Source organism: Chiloscyllium punctatum, chromosome 18 (genome assembly GCF_047496795.1).
Source record: "Chiloscyllium punctatum isolate Juve2018m chromosome 18, sChiPun1.3, whole genome shotgun sequence".
Lineage (NCBI taxonomy): Eukaryota > Metazoa > Chordata > Chondrichthyes > Orectolobiformes > Hemiscylliidae > Chiloscyllium > Chiloscyllium punctatum.
Window position 1 is genome coordinate 101,104,752 of NC_092756.1, and position 21,743 is coordinate 101,126,494.

The following is a 21,743-nucleotide window of genomic DNA, read 5'->3' on the forward strand; positions in this document are numbered from 1 at the left end:
ATCTACGCAACCCTCAACTCACTGCTTTCCATGTGCATGGCCAGCAGTCGCTTAAATGTTCCCACTGATTCTGCTTCCACCATCACCACTGGTAATGCATTCCATGCATTCACAACTCTGTGTAAAAAACCTACCTCTGATGTCTCCTTTACACCTTCCTCCTAATATCCTCTTTCATTTTATCAGCAAGAAGTCCAGTGGACTATGAGTATTCAACAAATACTGACATCCATTTTCAGACTAGTGATAAAAAAAGAATGTTTATCTTTTGCTCTTTTTAAAATATCATCTCTGCATTGTCTGTCCTTTGGGAGTGTGTTTGATTTGGAACTAAAAGGGTGTATACTTCTAAGTCTGCATTATAGCAATGTTAATTTATAAAAAAATGATTATTTTGAGTTCGTGAAAAAACCCTGGGACTGAATCAACAGATTTATATCAGAAGTGTAGCTGAGAGTAGTGGGATTTGAAGTGGACAGCGTAGTCGCCCTGTCACAGTTGTAACAACATTTCATTCTAAACCTTTATTCTTGTCTTTGTGTCATACTGTACTCTATTCCTACAAACACCTCAACTTCACATTCCTTTTACTAGTTCAGTCTCCTGTGTAGTTCATCTGTCCCACTATTTGCAGAGGTATAAGTGGAACTCCCTAAGCCTCTGCATTCTGAACCTAACACAACCCTCACATCCTCTTCATTTCCGGGAAAATCTTCTTAAACCTCATCTCTTATTCCAAGCCTTGAAAAGAAAACCTAATATTCTTCCTTCTAACTCTGCCTAACATTTTGGAACATTTCCTCAATTAAAAGTGAATTTAATATAGCAGTGAAACTCCTTCCTCTTGTGCAGAATGGAAATATTGTCATTCTAAAACGTGCTCCTCTTTTTGAGAAGTTAACTCTTTCTGGGAATTCCCAGGGGACAGCAGTTACATAGCTCCCCACCACAGAAGCACTGCTAGATACTCGCTGTGAAACAGAAGCTATTGAAGGCTAAGGATTATCCATTACCTTTCCTGAGGATTTGATTCCTTTGATCATGGCGAGACAGACAATAACCCAGGCAGCAAGCAGGCAACCGGTCATGGTGGCATCTAGCCCTCCACTGACATTGATGGAGCTGGTGATGTTCAAGGCCTCATGGTACCAGAAATACGTTGTGGCAGAACTCTCCAGGCACTCAGTGACTGCAGCACAGAACAAAACAAATATAATCCAGACTACTACCTAGAATGAGCAGAAGAAAGAGATGGGAAAAGAAGCTGGGGGTGAGGGGAAGCAGGGTAGAAGCAAGGGAAAAGCGGAAATGATGTGAGGTAGTTATTTTTCAGGAAGCTTAGCAGGAGTGAAGGAGCTGCCTACCTGCTACTGTCTGGTTGGCGAGAGTGGGACAGGATTCCCAGGGCAGTGGATACTGGAAGGAGTGACCAAAATAAAATAGACTCCAAGCAATGATGACATTATAATAGAGGGAGACAAGGGAACAGACCTGAGGAATGAACAAACATGGATGTCAGTGACTTCACCCTGAAAATAAAGGGTAAAATAAAGCCTCACACAAAACAACAAGAGAGTTTACCCATGCTCCAGGGAGGATGGGCTGTACTGGTAATGTCACTGCACAAGGAATGTAAAACCCCATGGATTAGATTAGTTTAGATTACTTACAGTGGAAACAGGCCCTTCGGCCCAACAAGTCCACACCGACCCGCCGAATTGCAACCCACCCAGACCCTTACATCTACTCCTTCACCTAACACTACAGGCAATTTAGCATGGCCAATTCACCTGACCTGCACATCTTTGGACTGTGGGAGGAAACCGGAGCACCCGGAGGAAACCCACACAGACACGGGGAGAATGTGCAAACTCCACACAGACAGTCACCTGAGGCAGGAATTGAACCTGGGTCTCTGGCGCTGAGAGGCACCACTGCTAATGACTGTGCCACCGTGCCACCCACGGGTTCAAATCCCACCACGGCCAATGATGACATATGAATTCAAGAAAGTAAGTTTTGTTATTAAAAACTAACCTCATGCTGACCATGTAAACCCATTTGGAACACACATGCCCTCAGGGAAGGGAAAACTGCAGACTTTACCTGGTCTAATCTATATGTGACTCCAGACCCACAGCCATACGGTTAAATGGCTGAGTAAGACACACAGTTCCAAGGGCAATTAGAATGGGTAATGAAAGCTGCTCTTGTCTGTTGCATCCACATCTCATGAACATAGAATGTTACAGCACAGTACAGGCCCTTCGGCCCTCGATGTTGCGCCGGCCTGTGAAAATAGTCTGATGCCCATCTAACCTACATCGTTCCATTATTATCCATATGTATGTCCAATGCCCACTTAAACGTCCTTAACGTCGATGAGTCTACTATTGTTGCAGGCAGGCCGTTCCACACCCTTACTACTCTGAGTGAAGAAACTATCCCTAATATCTGTCCTAAATCTATCACCCCTCAATTTAAAGCTATGTCCCCTCGTGTTAGCCTTCACCATCCGAGGAAAAAGGCTCTCCCTGTCCACACTATCTAACCTTCTGATTATCTCAATTAAATCACCTTTCAACCTCCTTCTCTCCGATAAAAACAGCCTCAGTTCCCTCAGCCTTTCCTCATATAACCTTCCCTCCATACTAGGCAACATCCTAGTAAATCTTCTCTGAACCCTTTCCAAAGTTTCCATGCTCTTCCTATAATGCAGTGACCAGAACTGTACACAATACTCCAGTATGGGTCTCATCACTGTCTCTTGTACAGCTGAAGCATGACCTCGTGGCTCCGAAACTCAATCCCCCTATCAATAAACGCCAACACACTTAACAACCCTATCAACCTTGGTGGCAACTTGCAAGGATTATGTACCAGGACACTAAGATCTCTCTGCTCATCTACACTGCCAAGAAGCTTACGATTAGCCCAGTACTCTGCATTCCTGTTCCTCCTTCCAAAGTGAATCACCTCACACTTTTCCGCATTAAACTCCATTTGCCACATCTCAGCCCAGCTCTGCATCTTATCTATGTTCCTCTGTAACCTGCAACATCCCTCAGCACTATCCACAACTCCACCGACCTTAGTGTCATCCGCAAATTTACTAACCCACCCTTCTACGCCGACATCCAGGTTATTTATAAAAATGATAAACAGCAGTGGCCTCAAAACAGATCCCTGTGGCACACCATTCGTAACTGAGCTCCAGGACGAACATTTCCCATCAACCACCATCCTCTGTCTTCTTTCAGCCATCCAATTTCTGATCCAAACCGCTAAGTCACCTTCAATCCCGAAACTTCGTGTTTTGTGCAATAGCCTACCATGTGGAACCTTATCAAACACCTTTCTGAAGTCCACATACCACATCAACCACCTTACCTTCATCCATCTGTTTCGCCACCTTCTTGAAGAACCCAATAAGATTAGTGAGGCACGACCTACCCTTCACAAAACCAATTTGACTATCTCTAATCAAATTATTCCTTTCCGGGTTATTGTACATCCTTTTACAACCTTTCAAATTAAGGCATTAAAAAAACACACCCAATCCTGCAGAGATGCAGTAATAACCCTCCACCATTCACTCAATTGTGTAACTGACCACGCAATGTAACAGCCACATGCCCCCCCCCCCCCCCCCACAAGTGCCACGCTCAACCCTCTCAGCACTATCCTCCCTCTGCCCCCCACTGTGCCACACTCACCACGCAGCTGGCAAACCCAATCCCACAGAGTCGTGGGTTGATATGTTTCCAGACTCCGATACTGCCCTGACGGATACTCTGTCCGGCTGCCAATTCCAGAAAAAACAATGGGATCCCCATCACCAATAGCAGGATCAGGTAAAGAAAAAGGAAAGCTCCTGGAACAATAACAACAGAAACATTAATCAAAGATTTTACAAAATACATCTGCTCACTGGAGCTCTCTAACTGAAAACGATTTGGAAAGGAAGATGGGTAAATCAGACTTGTTCAAGCTGAATGATGGGACAAATGAGAATGAAGAGGCTAAATGGTCTCCTCCTGTTCCTATAAGCTCAACATTTTGTGCAATTACTACCTTGCAGCCAATAACCTGGAAGCTGGCCTCAGGTCTGACAATGGCTCATGGGCACAACTAATGGAATGCAGCCTCCAGTGTGTGAACGTGGTTACTCTCCACAGAAGTGTGAACAGGGTAAATGCATCACTTAGTGTGGACCGGGTACATTTTGGCTGCCATGTTTCCAATAAACACGGACCATATCTTAAAAGTACTTCACTGACATTAATATCCTTTGGGACATGCCAAGGTTGAGAATGCTGCTAATCCTTCTTACTGGGTATTTGTCAGCTTTGGTTTATGTGATTTCCTCTGGTGATCGATCCCCCAGTAGAGGGCTGGCTCCTGGCCAGAGTTTAGTCAGGGTAAGTCTGGCTGGTGACTCCCCCTTTAGCTGGAGAGCAAGATCAGGCTGCACTGCCTTCTACACATGACTGCTCACAAATATCACCATCAGATGGTCATTCTAACCAGGTACTGGCGCAGCCCAGCAACTTAACACTTTCAGAAAGGAATGTGGAATAAACCAGTAATAAAACATAGAACCTTACCACCCCCATTCTGATGACATAGGTAGGGGAATCTCCAGACATTTCCCAGTCCCACGGAGAATCCCACCTGGGCGAGAATGTACTGCAGCTTACTTCCCCATGCAGGTCTGGAAGGCTCTTCCAGCACAAGTCCTGTGCTAGACTCGGTCACGTCCACACTCTGAGAGTCCGTCTTGCTCTTTTCCATCAGAGCATCGGGTAGACGTAGTGAAGTGACAAGCCGTGTCCAAGCAGAACTGGCTGTGGAGGTAAAAATGCAACATGTAATCAGGGAAATCTAATATTTAAATTGCTTGATTACTGGAGTGGAAAATTCTAAAGTAACGGTCTCTCTTTCCAACAAATTAATGACAAACGTCTCTGCCGCATCAGACGTGACACATCAGGGAATAGTTCACGCCATTTAGAAATGGTGATTGATCCAAACTGATACTTGAGATGAGAATATGGTGCTGAAAAAATACAGCAAGTCAGGCAACATCAGAGGATAGGTCTCTCAGTACCCCCGGCCCACAAGCCTCATTCCTGATGAAGGGCTTAGGCTTGAAATGTCAATTCTCCTGCTCCTGGGATGCTGCCTGACCTGCTGTGCTTTTCTAGCACTACACTCTTGACTCTGATCTCCAACATCTGCACTTTCTCCTGATACTTGAGATGAAAGAGTACTGTTTAATAATTACGGTTGAGGAGTCAAGGATATCAAAATCACAGTCAAGGCACAGAAAGGATTTAGATCTTCACACAACAGCAAATACCCATTGAAGCCGAAAGTCAGCATCAACCTGAATCTGCAGGATGACCTGCAGCCAGCAGAGGCCACTCACTGCGTGCTCCTCACCATCCTACAACAGCTCTGCTGTTCAAACAGTGAGACTGTCATCCACCATTCTTATACTAACGGACTGTCACTTCCGATCATTGGCACAATCACTACTGTACACCCCCAAAAAGGGCTCATTCTATTTCTCACTGATGTGATGCTGCTCACAGGCATGATGTCAGCTTTAACATTTATGCTGACTTCTAGCTTCCCCTCAACACTGCCACTCTCAAACCCAACAATGTGTCAAATTTGTCATACTACCTGTCCAACATCAAATCCTAGATCAACCAAATTTCCCAACTAAATCATTATAAGACTATAACAATGGCCTTCAGAAACTGTGATCCCTAATGAATTACCTCATTCCCTTCCCCGGCCACTGTCCCAACTACACTGGACTCTTTTACAACTTGGTTGCCATATTCACACTATCACTAAGATCACCTATTTTCATTTCACACTGTCACCATTCCTCTCCCAGCTCACCTGTTGCTAAAATTCTCACCCATGCCTTTATAATTGAGAGACATCATTATTCCACCGACAACTTGGTCATGCTCCAAGCTCCTGACTTACACAAACTTAAGCTCCAGCTAAACTCTACTTCCCAGCTTGGACCCAGTCAGAGCGATGCATTGCTTACTGACCGCTCGAGCATTTCGATTTTAAATCAGAGCATAACGGGTGGCTGTAAGCTCCCGAAATCTCTGCCTATACCTTTCCACCTCACCTTTAAGAAACAGCTTGAATCTATCATTTGACAACATTTCTTTCAGGGGTCCATTCGCACCCTGCCCCGGGGTCTGTCCGCACCCTGCCCCGGGGTCTGTCCGCACCCTGCCCCGGGGTCTGTCCGCACCCTGCCCCGGGGTCTGTCCGCACCCTGCCCCGGGGTCTGTCCGCACCCTGCCCCGGGGTCTGTCCGCACCCTGCCCCGGGGTCTGTCCGCACCCTGCCCCGGGGTCTGTCCGCACCCTGCCCCGGGGTCTGTCCGCACCCTGCCCCGGGGTCTGTCCGCACCCTGCCCCGGGGTCTGTCCGCACCCTGCCCCGGGGTCTGTCCGCACCCTGCCCCGGGGTCTGTCCGCACCCTGCCCCGGGGTCTGTCCGCACCCTGCCCCGGGGTCTGTCCGCACGCTGGTTAGGGTCTCCGAGAATCTTATTTTTCTGCTGTGGCTGTGTGATACATTTTGCTTTATAATGTTCCTATGATGTTAGGATATATTACAGGTTATTGCAAATGACTGTTTTCAAAGTAATGGAAAATTCAATGCAGTTTGGTCCAAACCGAGGGATTTAAATCTGAATAAGGGAGGCCATAAAGGCATGAGCATTGAGCTACTGTCGAAAAGGTATAATGGGAATTACTATGATTTAAAGATTTGTTCATGGGATTTAGGGGTCACTGCCCAACTCCAAGCACACAAGGGCACTCAGCCAAGTTCCTGAGAGATTGCCCATCCATAATTGCCTTAATCCAACCTTCTCCCACCAATACCTGCCCACCCTTCTCCCACCCCCTCCTCAGTCTGTGTCTGTCCGAAGCACGCACACCCGTGGCAACCCGCAGTCAAATTGTCTCCACTCCCTTAGGCACCGTGACTCACTTGCCCTCCTCTGGACATAACTCTCCTTCCTTTCTCTCTCACTTGCACTCCCTCCCCTACTGACATTCTTTCAAACGCAGCAAACACTCTCTTAGATGCCTCAATTCCCTTCTTCCCATCTCCCATACCTCCCCCTCCTCTCTCTCCATCAAATGTCCTAATTACAACATCCTCCCACCTTCACATGCCCTCACCTTCCCTCAAAAACATTCTCCAGCTCACCTATACTCACGGCTCTGTAACCTTATTTCTGATGTAAAGATTCTGTTGTTTTGTTCCTTCCTGTAGACTTACGTTGAGTGTGTTACTGGAGAAGCCAGCAGTGAGCACCAGGGACAGCTGTTGACACTTTCTCACAAACTAATCTCCAGAAAAGTCACATTCAACCACCTCCCCTATCATCTCGTCCAATCACACTGCCCAACTCCAAGCACACAAGGGCACTCAGCCAAGTTCCTGAGAGATTGGAAAGACTGTTTGGCACATAGAGTTCTAGAATAAAACCAAACTTGACATTAGCTGTCCTGTGACTGATACATTCGCACTTACTGGAAGGACAAAGCTGATCAACAATCCATCGACCAGCAACTTCCCATTTACAACAATGTCAACAGGACAACCAGAGACTTTAGGCTCCAGAGCTTCCCAACTTGAACAGGAACAAGACACTGAGTAAAGCTTTCTCTACTCTTAAACTGAAATTAATGCTTCCCCTCTGCTTTTTAAGTGAAATTAAAGCTTGCTCTACTCTTTTCCTGGACACTGTCCCCATCAAACACTCCTAAGACATGGAGTCAGATACAGACTAAAGCTTCTGCTAGCTTAAAACAGAAAGTAAAAATCCCCCAGTACTGTCCCCATCAAACACTCTCAGGGACAGTACAGCACAGGGTTAGGCACAGGTTAAAGGTAACTCTACTCTGCTAATTAGAGCATTAATTAGAGCTCCCTCCACCAAACACCCCTATGACAGGTACAGCACAGAGTTATACACAGATCGTGCTGCTATAATGTGCGTTTCATTAATGCGAATTTACTGTAACACGATTGACGAATTGGGGACACTATTTCTAAAGTGCAGACTTTTAAAACATGTGATGGCTGTAACGTGATTACATCGCCAACACTTTAAGCACTGTTTCTAAAGTGTGATTTTTCTATAATACGGGGTTGCACATGAATGCAACCATCAGGTTGCACAGAAGAACTGTACAGAATAAAGCTTCCTCTAGACAGTCACCATCAAACAGGACAGGTACACCACTCGGTTAGATACACAGTAAAGCCTTCTCTACGGTTTTAACCTGAAAGTAAAACTGCTTTTACTCATTTAGACTGCAAGTAAAGTTCCATATACATTGCCCAAAACAGGTACAACTTGGTATCAGTTACAAAAAGCTTCCTCCGTATGGTCCCCTCCAAACACTCCCAAGACGAGGACAGTACAGGGTTAGATACAGAGTAAAGCTCCTTCTGTGCTTTGAAATTGCAAGAAAAGCTCCCTTGACAATGTCCCCAAAAAACACACCAATGTCAGCATGTGCTTCAGTACAAAGCAAAGCTCCCTCTATTTTTAAGTTGAACATAATGCTCTTTACCCTTTTAAAATGAAAGTAAATCTGCATCGTCACTATATAGTACTCACCAAGCGTCCCTAGGTCAGATACAGCATGGGGTTAGATAGAGTAAAGCTTCCACTGTCAAACAACGTTGCCATTGTCTTACTAGACCCTAGGGCTGCTGTTTATAGACAGAGAGAGAGAGAGAGAGAGAGAGACGACTGGTGGAGATTTAACTTGAGGGTCACCACACCTCAGACGAGGGGAGAGGTTGAAGAGGAGAGTCCATCATGGTAATCTCAGCAGGTGGTGGATTGAATTCACCACTGTTGGCATCACACTGCTTCGCAAACCAACCACCCAGCACTGAACTAAACTGACCCTATTTGGTCCTCTACACTGTCCCCATCAAAGATTCCTTGGATAGGGACAGCATGGAGTTAAATACAGAGTAAAACTCTCTCTACTCTTTTTATATTAAAATAAAGCTCCTTAACATAGTTCCCATAAATCACTCCCATGACAGAGATAGCATGGATTAGATAGTGTAAAACTCACCCAAATCTTTTAAAATGTATGTAAAGCTTCCTCTACACTGCCCCCATCAAACACTTCCAGGACAGGTTTGGATAGACCATAAAGCACACTTGACATTTTTTTAACTGGAAGTACAGCATCCTGACACTGTCCCTCTCAAACACTCCCAGGGCATGGACAGCATGCTGTCAGACCGAGTTCTCAACTCTTCCTGGCTATTAGTTCACGGGTTCCTTCCCAAGCATCTGTCTGTTAGACATTGTGTACAAGGATTTCAGAGAGTGTTAGCAGAGTGGGGGTGGCACGGTGACTCAGTAGTTAGCACTGCTGTCTCACAGTACCAGTGTCCCAGGTTCAATACCAGTGACTGTCTGTGTGGTGTTTGCACGTTCTCCCCGTGTCTGTGTGGGTTTCCTCCGGGTGCTCCGGTTTCCTCCCACAGTCCAAAGATGTGCAGGTCAGATGAATTGGCCATGCTAAATTACCCATAGTGTTAGGTGCATTAGTCAGAGGGAAATGGGTCTGGGTGGGTTACTCTTCGGAGGGCGGTGTAGACTGGTTGGGCCAAAGGGCCTGTTTTCACACTGTAGGGAATCTAATCTAATCAGTCAAGTTCAGGATTAATAAACCAACATAATTACTAAACTTTCTGAAGAATTGAAGGTTAAACTGATTTATTTTCTTGAGAGATTTAGAAGATGGGAGATAATTGACGTGGACTATGTGACACACACAGCTCTGACTGCCATCACACTGAACGTGAAACAGTACAACCCTGTCACAATGGTCCTGAGCTCCACCACATAGCACCCTGGTTACAGGAAATGCCTTAGGAGCTGTCTGTGCTTCAGTCTGCGTGATTGGCATGAGCTACACTTAGCAAGCCTGTGTTCACTGATAGGGTGATCCCAAGGTCAAAGATATAGGAACTCTAAGAGGATGCCAGAATTAGGGCAAAGTGTGTGGTGTTGGGTTGCAGGGGTAGGGAAGTGCATGAAGGTGCAAGTATAACACTGGCATTGAAAAACAGGACCCATCCAACCAAGCGAAACCATGTTGTCAGTCTCCTCTCCATTATCTGCAAAGTGAAGGAAGGTGTTGTTGACAGTGTCATTGAATGGCATTTACTCAACCACAACCTGCTCACTGATGCTCCATCTGGGGTCTGCAAGGGCAGCTCAGCCCCTGACTTCATTGATCCATCTTTGGACCAAGGTTGTAAACAGCCGAACTCCAGAGGTGACATCAGAGTAACTGTCCTTGACATTAATAAAGCATTTGACAGTGTGGCATCAAGGAGTCCTAGAAAAACTGGAGTCAGTGGGAATCGGTGGGGGGGCAGACAACAAGCTCTGGCCAAATTAAACAAATAAGTGCAGAAACTGGAAATCGTCATTAACATCCTGGCAGTCACTAGAAAGTGAACTTGATTAGCTATGTACATATTGAGACCGAAGAACAGGTCCCAGACTAGGAATTGAGGGAGTAACTCGCCACCTGACTCCCCAAATACTGTCCACCATCACCAAGGCACAAGTCAGGAGTGTGATACAATACAGGGAGACAGTGAGGTCTGCAGATGCCGGAGATCAGAGTTGAGTGTGTGTTGCTGGAAAACCACAGCAGGTCAAGCAGCATCCGAGGAACAGGAAAATAGACATTTCGGGCTGGAGCCCTTAATCAGGAATGAGGCTGGGATCATCGGGGGTGGAGAGATAAATGGGAGGGGGGGGTGGGGGTGGGACTGGGGAGAAGGTAGCTGAGAGTGCAAAAGATGAATGGAGGTGGAGGTAATGCAATAGGTGGATGGAGGCGGAGGTAATGCAATAGGTGGATGGAGGTGGGGGTAATGCAATAGGTGGATGGAGGTGGGGGTAATGCAATAGGTGGATGGAGGTGGGGGTAATGCAATAGGTGGATGGAGGTGGGGGTAATGCAATAGGTGGTTGGAGGTGGGGGTAATGCAATAGGTGGATGGAGGTGGGGGTAATGCAATAGGTGGATGGAGGTGGGGGTAATGCAATAGGTGGTTGGAGGTGGGGGTAATGCAATAGGTGGATGGAGGCGGAGGTAATGCAATAGGTGGATGGAGGTGGGGGTAATGCAATAGGTGGATGGAGGTGGGGGTAATGGAATAGGTGGTTGGAGGTGGGGGTAATGCAATAGGTGGATGGAGGTGGGGGTAATGCAATACACCCCACTTGCCTGGATGAATGCAGCTACAAAGCTTAAGGACAAAACAGCCTACTTGCTTTTCACCCCATCCACCATCTTCAACATTCACTCCCTTCACAACCAACACTAAGAAGTAGCAGTGAGTACTTTCCACAAGAAGCATTGTAATAATGAACCAAAGGCTCCGGAGACAGCCCGTTCCAAACCTTGTGGCCCATACTACCATGACGGTAAGGGCTGCTGATACATGGGAACACCACCACCGGCAAGTTCCCTTCTAAATCATGGATAGGACTTGGATATATATCACCATTCTTGCAGTGTTACTGGATCAGGATCCTGGAACTCTGTAATGGCACTGTGGGTGTTTCCACACCACACCACACAGCAGTTCAAGAGGGCAGTTCACCACCACCTTCTCCAGGACAGTTAGGGATAGGCAATAATGCTGACCTTGACAGTGTTACTCACATTCCATGAATGACTAAATTGGAATCTTATCCAGAATCTCAGCACTCACTGTTCAAACTGGTTAATGATTACTCAGCTCAGTTCTTATCAGTGCAAGAGTTTTCAAGTGCTCCAACTATTTGTTTAGTTGAGTGAAATTTATCTCAGAGAACTGCAATTCAGAGTCATTTAAAGCATCATTTGGCAAACAACAAGAACTAGGTCTGGGTTACAGGGGCAGCAGAGAAAGGAGACTGATAAGCAGCTGGGGCAAGGATATGGAGAGGTGACCCCAGGTTGGAGACGAGGAATGGTCAGGATTTCCACAGTTTGCAATAAAAATGTGTAAGCAATTCGAAAAGTAGTCTGTGTACAGTTCTAAGCAAAAGCCACGTAGCAACGTTCTTGTTAAAAGCAGTGAGCTGCGTCAGTGTGTGAAAATGTTGCAGCATTTAATCCAATTCCAACCATTTCCAAATGCAAAAAGGTCCAACTCAGCAGCTGTGGTCTGAGTCAATGCTTTAAACTTTGCCAAATTAGTGTAGAAAACGTTGTGCTTTGGGGAGTTGGCTTGATACTCACATTTTAGCTTTAGCTCCCAGCCCCAGTCCGGGCAGTTGAGGTGAAGTCTTGCTTCCAGCTACAGGGGGTTTGAGTTGCCTTAAGCTGGCTGCTCTTGCAAGGTCCTCTGAACCAGCAGCAATTTGGCAGCAAACCACATCTAAGGCTGGAGAAAGGGAAACATTTCTTTTGCTGCAATCTCTACTCACACTAAATTAACCTCAGTGAGCAAAGAACTATTACATATCAGAAATTGTAGAATTGTCACTTAGTTGTTGCAGGTCTCAGTGAGTTTAACTCCCACTCTAGGGATTGAACACAAAATTTAAGAGTCATTCCTGAGGAAGTGCTGCACTGCTGGAGAGTCAGTCCTGAGGGAACGCCGCACTGTCGGAGGGTCAGTCCTGAGGGAACGCCGCACTGTCGGAGGGTCAGTGCTGAGGGAGCGCCACACTGTCGGAGGGTCAGTGCTGAGGGAGTGCCGCACTGTTGGAGGGTCAGTGCTGAGGGAGCGCGACACTGTTGGAGGGTCAGTGCTGAGGGATCACTGCACTGTCGGAGATGCTGTTTTTCAAGTGAGACAAACAGAGACCTCCCCTTCTCCCTTCCAAGAGGAGGTAAAATAAAACCCTGTGGCATTATTTTGAAAATGGTCAGGAAATTCCTGTCTCATAATTATCCCAAAATTAACAAAACAGACCTAATAATTCTGAGTGGGAGTTTGATGTTCATAAATTGGCTGCCACATGTAAGTTGAAAAATGTGGTGCTGGAAAAACACAGCAGGCCAGGCAGTATTTGAGGAGCAGGAGAATTGACGTTTCAGGCATAAGCCCTTCTTCAGGAATGAGGAGGGTGTGCCAAGCAGGCTAAGATAAAAGGTAGGGGGGAGGGAATTTGGGGGAGGGGCGTTGGGAATACGATAGGTAGAAGGAGGTTAAGGTGAGGGTGATAGGCTGGAGAGGGGGTGGGGACAGAGAAGTCGGGAAGAAGATTGCAGGTCAAGAAGGCGGTTCTGAATCAGGGGGTTGGGACTGAGATAAGGTGGGGGGAGGGGAAATGAGGAAGCTGGAGAAATCTACATTCATCCCTTGTGGTTGGAGGGTTCCTAGGCGGAAGATGAGGTGCTCTTCCTCCAGGCGTCGTGTGGTCAGGGTCTGGCGGTGGAGGAGGCCAAGGACCTGCATGTCCTTGGTGGAGTGGGAAGGGGAGTTAAAGCGTTCAGCCACGGGACGGTTGGGTTGGTTGGTGCGGGTGTTCCAGAGGTGTTCTCTGAAACGTCCTGCAAGTCGGCGGTCTGTCTCCCCAATGTAGAGGAGACCACATCGGGTGCAGTAAATGATGTGTGTGGACGTGCAGATGAATTTGTGACGGATATGGAAGGATCCCTTGGGGCCTTGGAGGGAAGTGAGGGGGGAGGTGTGGGCGCAAGTTTTGCATGTCTTGTGTTTGCAGGGGAAGGTGCCGGGAGTGGACCTGATGAGGGAGTCATGGAGGGAGTGGTCTCTCCGGAACGCTGAGAGGGGTGGGGAGGGAAATATATCCCTGGTGGTGGGGTCTGTTTGGAGGTGGCGGAAATGACGGAGGATGATACGATGTGTCCGGAGGTTGGTGGGGTGGAAGGTGAGGACCAGTGGGGTTCTGTCCTGGTGGCGATTGGAGGGACGGGGTTCAAGGGCAGAGGAGCGGGAAGTGGAGGAGAGCATCATCGACCACATCTGAGGGGAAATTGCGGTCTTTGAAGGAGGAGGCCATTTGGGTTGTTCGGTCGTGGAATTGGTCCTCCTGGGAGCAGATGCAACAGAGGCGAAGGAGTTGGGAATATGGGATGGCGTTTTTACAGGGTGGGAGGAGGTGTAGTCTAGGTCGCTGTGGGAGTCGGTCGGTTTGTAGTAAATGTCTGTGTTGAGTCGGTCGCCCGAGATAGAAATGGAGGGGTCTAGGAAGGGGAGGGAGGAGTCTGAGACGGTCCAGGTAAATTTGAAGTCAGGGTGGAAGGTGTTAGTAAAGTGGATGAACTGTTCAACCTCCTCATGGGAGCACGAGGTTGCGCCAATACAATCATCAATGTAGCGGAGGAAAAGGTGGGGGCTGGTGCCAGTGTAGCTGCGGAAGATGGACTGTTCCACATATCCGACAAAGAGGCAGGCATAGCTGGGGCCCATGTGGGTGCCCATGGCTACCGAACTCATCTCTGCATACCTCGACACTGTCCTGTCCCCCTTAGTCCAAGAACTCCCCACCTATGTTTGGGACACCACCCACGCCCTCCACCTCCTCCATGATTTTCGCTTCCCCGGCCCCCAACGCCTTATCTTCACCATGGACATCCAGTCCCTATACACTTCCATCCACCATCACGAAGGCCTCCAAGCCCTCCACTTCTTCCTCTCCCGCCAACCCAACCAGTACCCTTCCACTGACACCCTCCTTCGACTGACTGAACTGGTCCTCACTCTTAACAACTTCTCCTTCCAATCCTCCCACTTCCTCCAAACCAAAGGAGTAGCCATGGACACACGCATATCCTTCCATATCCGTCGCAAATTCACCTGCACCTCCACACACATCATTTACTTTATCCAGTGCACCCGATGTGGCCTCCACTACATTGGGGAGACAGGCCGCCTACTTGCGGAACGTTTCAGGAAACACCTCTGGGACACCCGCACCAACCAACCCAACCGCCCCGTGGCTGAACACTTTAACTCCCCCTCCCACTCCACCAAGGACATGCAGGTCTTTGGCCTCCTCCATCGCCAGACCCTGACCACACGACGCCTGGAGGAAGAGCACCTCATCTTCCGCCAAGGAACCCTCCAATCACACATAGATTTCTCCAGCTTCCTCATTTTCCCTCCCTCCACCTTATCTCAGTCCCAACCCCCAGATTCAGCACCACCTTCTTGACCTGCAATCTTCTTCCCAACCTCTCTCTCCCCAACCCCTCTCCAGCCTATCACCCTCACCTCCTTCCACCTATCGTATTCCCAGTGCCCCTCCCCCAAATTCCCTCCCCTCTACCTTTTATCTGAGCCCACTTGGCACACCAGCCTCATTCCTGAAGAAGGGCTTATGCCCGAAACGTCGATTCTCCTACTCCTCAGATGCTGCCTGGCCTACTGTGTTTTTCCAGCACCACATTGTTCAGCTGTGGTCTCCAGCATCTGCAGTCCTCACTTTCTCCCTGCCACATGTAAGTGGCTACAACTCAAAAATACCTGGTTGGGGTTGTTTTGAGACACTTGGTACTTGTGAAAGCTTTTAAGCTGCACAGAAACAGACCATTCAGTCCATTAAGCTCATGCTACAGTTTTATACTTCACGTTCATCAACATTTTCTCTGATCCTTTCTCAATTGTCCTTTTCTGGCTCTCCTTAAATATGTCTTTACCACTTGCCTTAACCACACTCCGCGGTAGACAGATTCACATTCTCTGAGTTGACATTTCTTCTGAATTTCTGATTTTCCTTGCAGTGTATCCAGTGTGTCCAAATCCCTTTAATACCATGTAGAGCAGGACTGGTCAGAGTTCTTGCAGAGTTGAACTAACTAAGCTTATCTACAAATTGTGCTTAACTTCTGTGCCTACAATTCTATTCCTTGAACAACAACTCCAGTGTTTTCCATGTCCTTCTATTTGTCTTCCTAACCTGCATTCACTATTTCTGATCATTTGTGCATTCCGCACCATCAAGTCCTTGACCACATTAGAAAATAACTTTCCGGGGATTCAAGATGGCGGCGACCCAGCAAGTCTGAGTCTATAGTGCTCTTCCTAAGACTTGGGCAAAGTAGGTCACCCACCTCCACCACACTCATCAAATCACTTAAAACTGTTGTTTAATTTAATTAGTTGCTTCGTATTAAAGTTAAATAATTTAATCCTTAGTAAAAATGACTAAAGGGAAGGGAGCCCGCAGCTCTCAGCAAGCAGGAACCCCTCCCCCATCCTCTCCAGCGGCAGCAGAGGTGTCCACAGCCGCCCCGGGGGACTTACCTATGGTTGCAAGCCTCGTGGAAATGATTTCCAAATTGGATTCGAAGATCGACGCTTTCATTGAGGAATCCCAAGGTCGATGGGACTCACTCTCGGCCGCGCTGCAAAAGCACGACCAAGACATTAAGGAAATCGAGCGCCGAGTCGGAGGGGCGGAGCTAAAGGCCGCGACCTCCGAAACTACAGCGCAACCGGCCGTGGATCAGGTCCAGACTCTCGAACAGCAAGTCCAGACCTTAGAGAATCACACTGACGACTTAGAGAATCGAGGTCATCGAAAAAATATTTGTTTGCTGGGGCTTCCCGAACGGGAAGAGGAAGGCCAGCTTACAGTATTTCTCCAACTGTGGATGCCACAGTTTTTAAATCTAGAAGCTGGATCAGGCCAGGTAAGGGTAGAATGGGCAATACGCGGGCCCGGCTCGAACTAGCGTCCACGCCCAGTCCTGATCCGGCTGCAGAGCTATAGGGAGAGGCAGATACTCCTAGAAGCTTCCAGAAATCTTGGAAAAGACCCCCAAGCCATGACCTATAAAGGATCCAAGATCATGTTATTCCAGGACTTTTCCCCAGCTCTGGTCCGAAAGAGGAAGGCATTCGATGAGGCAAAGAAGCGTTTAAGGGACTTAAATATTCAGTACTCCTTACGCTACCCAGCGACGCTACGCTTTAACCATGAAGGATCCGTGTATAACTTCGGATCACCAGAAAAGGCTAAGGAATTCTTGGACTCTCTTAGATAAATTGTAAGAGATAATGGATGTTGGTTTGCCTTTCCCCCTACTTTGATTTATATCCCCTTTTTTTTTCTTACCTTACTGTTTAATATTATCATAGGGGGTGGGGAGAGGGATTTGATTTTCTCCCCTCCCTTGGGGCTGTTTCCTTTTATTATCCTATGTATATATGTGGGTATGTATGTATGTATATATATGTGTATATATGTGTATGTATGTTATATATATAAGTCAGGGGGTTTGGTTAATGTTTGGGGGGAGGTGGTTACCTTATTCTATTTTATTTCTGTCTTTAGGAGCAGGGTTGTTTTTTTCCCTTGCTATTTTGTATTATTATATTTAATTATTATTTATTGAGGTTGAGTGGGCAGCACGGTGGCACAGTGATTAGCACTGCTGCCTCACAGCGCCAGAGACCTGGGTTCAATTCCCGCCTCAGGCGACTGACTGTGTGGAGTTTGCATGTTCTCCCCGTGTCCGTGTGGGCTTCCTCCGGGTGCTCCGGTTTCCTCCCACAGTAACAAAGATGTGCAGGTCAGGTGAATTGGCCATGCTAAATTGCCCATAGTGTTAGGTAAGGGGTAAATGTAGGGTTATGGGTGGGGTGCGCTTCGGCGGGTCAGTGTGGACTTGTTGGGCCGAAGGGCCTGTTTCCACAATGTAATGTAATGTAATCTAATCTAATTTTATAGTTATATATGTTTATATATGGTATTAACATTACCAAATATATCCAGGTGTTGGTATGGGTGGGGGTAGGGTACTCACTGTTAACTCTAGCTTTGCATTATATCCAAATTCTCCTCATTTTGTTGAGGAGTGCCTGGGTTAAGGGTGGGACATTGGTTGAGAGAGGATAAGATGGACCTTTGGAAAGGAAGTGACACCCCCTGGGAACAAGGGGGAATATCTCCATTTAAACATGTTTTTTTTTATTATTTAGAATTAGTTTTTTATTACACTGTTGTGAGTGTATTAGAGAGCCTTTATTTTTGTAAATTTTATATGTTCTATGCTCGGGATGTTCTGGATAGGGTTTCCCCTCCCGAGGGGTCTCATATTGGCCCGGACGATTATGGTTGATCAGTCGGTTATGTGGTGCACCTGGAATGTCAAGGGGAGTAATTCGCCAGTCAAAAGGAAGAAAATATTATCAAATCTTAAGAAAGAAAGAGTTGATATAGCTCTCCTACAGGAGACACATCTATTAGATAAAGAGCACCTGAAATTACGACAGGGTGGATTTGATCAGGCCTTTTTTTCTTCTTTTAGCTCAAAAAGCAGGGGAGTTATTATTCTCGTTCGGAAAATTTCCCTTTCAAAATCCTAAATCAGATAAAAGATGAATCTGGGCGATATATTTTGATTAAAGTCCTTATAAATGGAGAGGAATATGGGATTTTAAATTTGTACTGCCCCCGGCACACCCCTTTAAATTTATAACGGAAGCCTTTTCAAAATTAATGGCTTTTGGTGCCCGTCATACAATTATAGGGGGAGACTTTAATTGTATTATGGATCCGGAAATAGATAGGATTCCCAAGAGTACTGTAGGAGTATCTCCCAGATCTAGACAATTGGTGGATCTGAACAAAGAATTAGGATTAGTAGATGTCTTCATCCACAGGGCAGAGACTTTTCTTTCTACTCCAATCCACATAAATGTCATACCAGAATTGATATGTTTTTTGCTCCCTCGATTTTTTTAAATTCCATATCATCCTGTAAAATAGATAGTATAGCAATCTCCGACCACGCTGCTGTATACATGGAAACTAAGGCGAGGAACAATGGGACATCACCTTGGCATTGGCGTATGGACCCCTTCCTAATGAAAGACAGTAATTTGTAAAGTACTTTTCTCAAGAATTTAAAACGTTTTTAGAAATTAATTCAGGTACGGCTAGCAACCCATCAATGATGTGGGAGACCATCAAAGCTTACACGCGAGGTTTGATCATCTCCTACTCAGCGACCCAGAAAAAATTGAAGGGAGAACAACAGCGTCTGCTCGAAGCCCGCTTAAAAGCAGCTGAAACAGCATACGCTGGTAGACCTTCTATTATTAAATTGCAAAGGATTACGGCTCTTAGGACAGCTCTAAACACTACGCTTACCCAAACGGCTAAGAGGGAAATACTATTTGCAAAACAAAGGATATATGAATATGGCGACAAACTGGGTAGATACTTAGCATTTCTTGCAAAGAGAAAAAAGGCCCCTCAGACTATTACGTCTATCAAGGAAAGTACAGGTATTCTGACACATGATCATAAAAAGATTAATGCAATCTTTAGAGAATTTTTTTCTGAGTTATATAAATCACAGGATTGTGAAGACAGGACTAGGAGGATGCAGTCATTTTTTAAAACTGTGACCTTTCCGGGCCTAACTCCGGAACAGGTATTGGTCCTAAATGCTCTTCTAACAGTCCAAGAAATACTTGATGCAATTAAGCAACTTCAGAGCGGTAAGGCACCGGGCCCAGATAGTTTTCAAGCTGAATTCTATAAAGAATTTACAGAAATATTGGCTGGTCCACTTATGGACATGTATAACTATGCATATAGTCAGGGCAATCTCCCGCCTTCACTGAAAGAGGCAAATATCTTTCTTATCCTTAAAAAGGGAAAGGATCCAGAAGATTGTACGTCATACAGACCAATATCCTTACTAAATGTAGATTTTAAAATCCTTTCTAAAACGCTAGCACTGAGACTAGAAAGGGTGCTGCCACATATTATAAAGGAGGATCAGACGGGGTTTATTAAGGGCCGTAGATCATCCAATAATATTAGAAGGGTTTTGAATATGATTCAAGCCTGCCATCAGGGAAAGATACCAGGAGTAGTAGTTTCATTAGACGCGGAAAAGGCATTTGATAGGGTTGAATGGTCATATTTGTTTTATACATTGGAAAGGTTTGGCGTTGGAAAGGTGTTTACCAAATGGGTCTCAACATTGTATAGTGATCCCAAAGCAGTTGTGGTTACCAATGGATTAGGTTCAGATAGCTTCAGTGTGGGTAGGGGCTGCCGTCAGGATGTCCTCTCTCGCCATTGTTATTTACGCTAATAATTGAACCACTAGCAGAAGCTATACGAGCTGATCCTAATATAACGGCCCCGAGGATTGGTACAGGTAAACATAAAATTACTCTTTATGCAGATGATGTTCTTCTTTTCCTTAGTAATCCTCTGATGTCTGTACCTAGCTTAATCCAAGTTATTAATACATTTAGTACATTCTCAGGCTATAAAATTAATTTTTCAAAATCGGAGGCTATGCCAATGGGTGGCCTTGCTATGATACCCCACTGAGTGGATGGATCCCTTTTTCCCTTTCGTTGGTCCCTGGAGGGCTTCTTATATTTAGGCATTTTTATTACCCCAATATTTGGTCAGTTGTACAAGGCTAATTTTGTGCATTTACTGGAAAGGATAAGGAGGACCTCCAGCGATGGGGAGACCTTCCAATTTCCTGGCTGGGTAGAACAGCACCAATTAAAATGAATGTCCTGCCCCGTCTCTTATATCCTATGAGAATGCTTCTGGTGATGCTGCCGAGGATGGCTCTACGTAAATTATATGGCTGGCTGGGTTCCTTTATCTGGAATTATAGACGGCCCCTCATTAAGCTGAAGAAGCTACAGCTTCCACGGGCAAGGGGAGGATTGGATTTCCCAGATTTTAGGAAATATCAGTTAAGTTCCCTATTAAGTTACATAGCTGATTGGATCTTGTCTGATCCACGATCAATCTGGTTGGACATCGAGGCCTCTCAAGTAAAATACCCACTTATTAACCTTTTATTTTCAGACAAGAGGAAAATCATTACAGATCACTGTAAAAACTCTATAATACTAAATACAATTAAGGCTTGGAATATAATGCGGCAAAATTAGGGTAATTCACATAAAACATCCCCCTATACACCAATAGTGGGAGCATGGGGATTCCAACCGGGGTTTACAGATGCCACTTTTAAACTCTGGAGATCCAGGGGTATCTCATGTCTAGGGGACCTATTTAAGGATGGGGTCCTGATGTCTTTTGAACAGCTGTGTCAGAAATTCGGATTCTCCCCCTGTCTGTGTGGGCACCCTCCGAGTGCTCTGGTTTCCTCCCACAATCCAAAGATATTCAAGTTAGGAGAATTGGCCATGCTAAATTGCCCATAGAGGTGCATTGGTTTGGTGCATTAGTCAGGTGTAGATATAGGATAATAAGATAGGGGAATGTGTCTGGGTAGGTTACTCTGCGGCGGGTAGATGTGGACTTGTTAGGCTAAGTTTCCATGCTGTAGGGATTCTATAAATCAGAGGGCATAATGTCAGAATAAGAGGTCACCCATTTAAGACAGAGATGAGCAATGCTCTCTTTAAGTTACACAGCTGTTCTGAGGTTCCATTTACATCGATAGGCAGGAAGAGGCATTGACTTCTGGTTTTGAGAGGCACCGCCACACACAGATCTAAATGGCTGACAATTTGAAAAGATTTAGAGGAATTCTTCTCAGAGAATAGTGAATCTGAGAAATTCCTTACTGCATAGGGCTGTTGAGGCTTAATGATCTTGAAGGAACTGAGGACATTGTTGTTAAGTTTGTAGATGACAAAGATAGGTAGGGGCAGGAGAGTGAGCAAAGAAATGGCAGGTGGAATACAATGTGGAAAAGTGTGAGGTTAT

At 46.1% G+C, this 21,743-nt stretch overlaps 1 protein-coding gene across 2 annotated transcripts in view; it reads right to left on the minus strand.

Moving 5' to 3' along the window:
• LOC140489435 (sodium-dependent neutral amino acid transporter B(0)AT2-like) overlaps positions 1–21,743 on the minus strand; it is a 36,948-nt gene that overhangs the window by 12,289 nt on the left and 2,916 nt on the right. Inside the window, exons 2-6 of one of the 2 annotated variants that reach the window (XM_072588989.1) lie at positions 12,340–12,484; positions 4,608–4,847; positions 3,717–3,874; positions 1,365–1,491; positions 1,014–1,189 (exon numbers count right to left, since the gene is read on the minus strand). In XM_072588989.1, the coding sequence (XP_072445090.1) occupies positions 1,014–1,189; positions 1,365–1,491; positions 3,717–3,874; positions 4,608–4,794 (648 nt within the window). In that variant the 5' untranslated portion in view covers positions 4,795–4,847; positions 12,340–12,484. The remainder of the gene's footprint in view (positions 1–1,013; positions 1,190–1,364; positions 1,492–3,716; positions 3,875–4,607; positions 4,848–12,339; positions 12,485–21,743) is intronic. The other variant, XM_072588988.1, reaches the window with a different exon arrangement.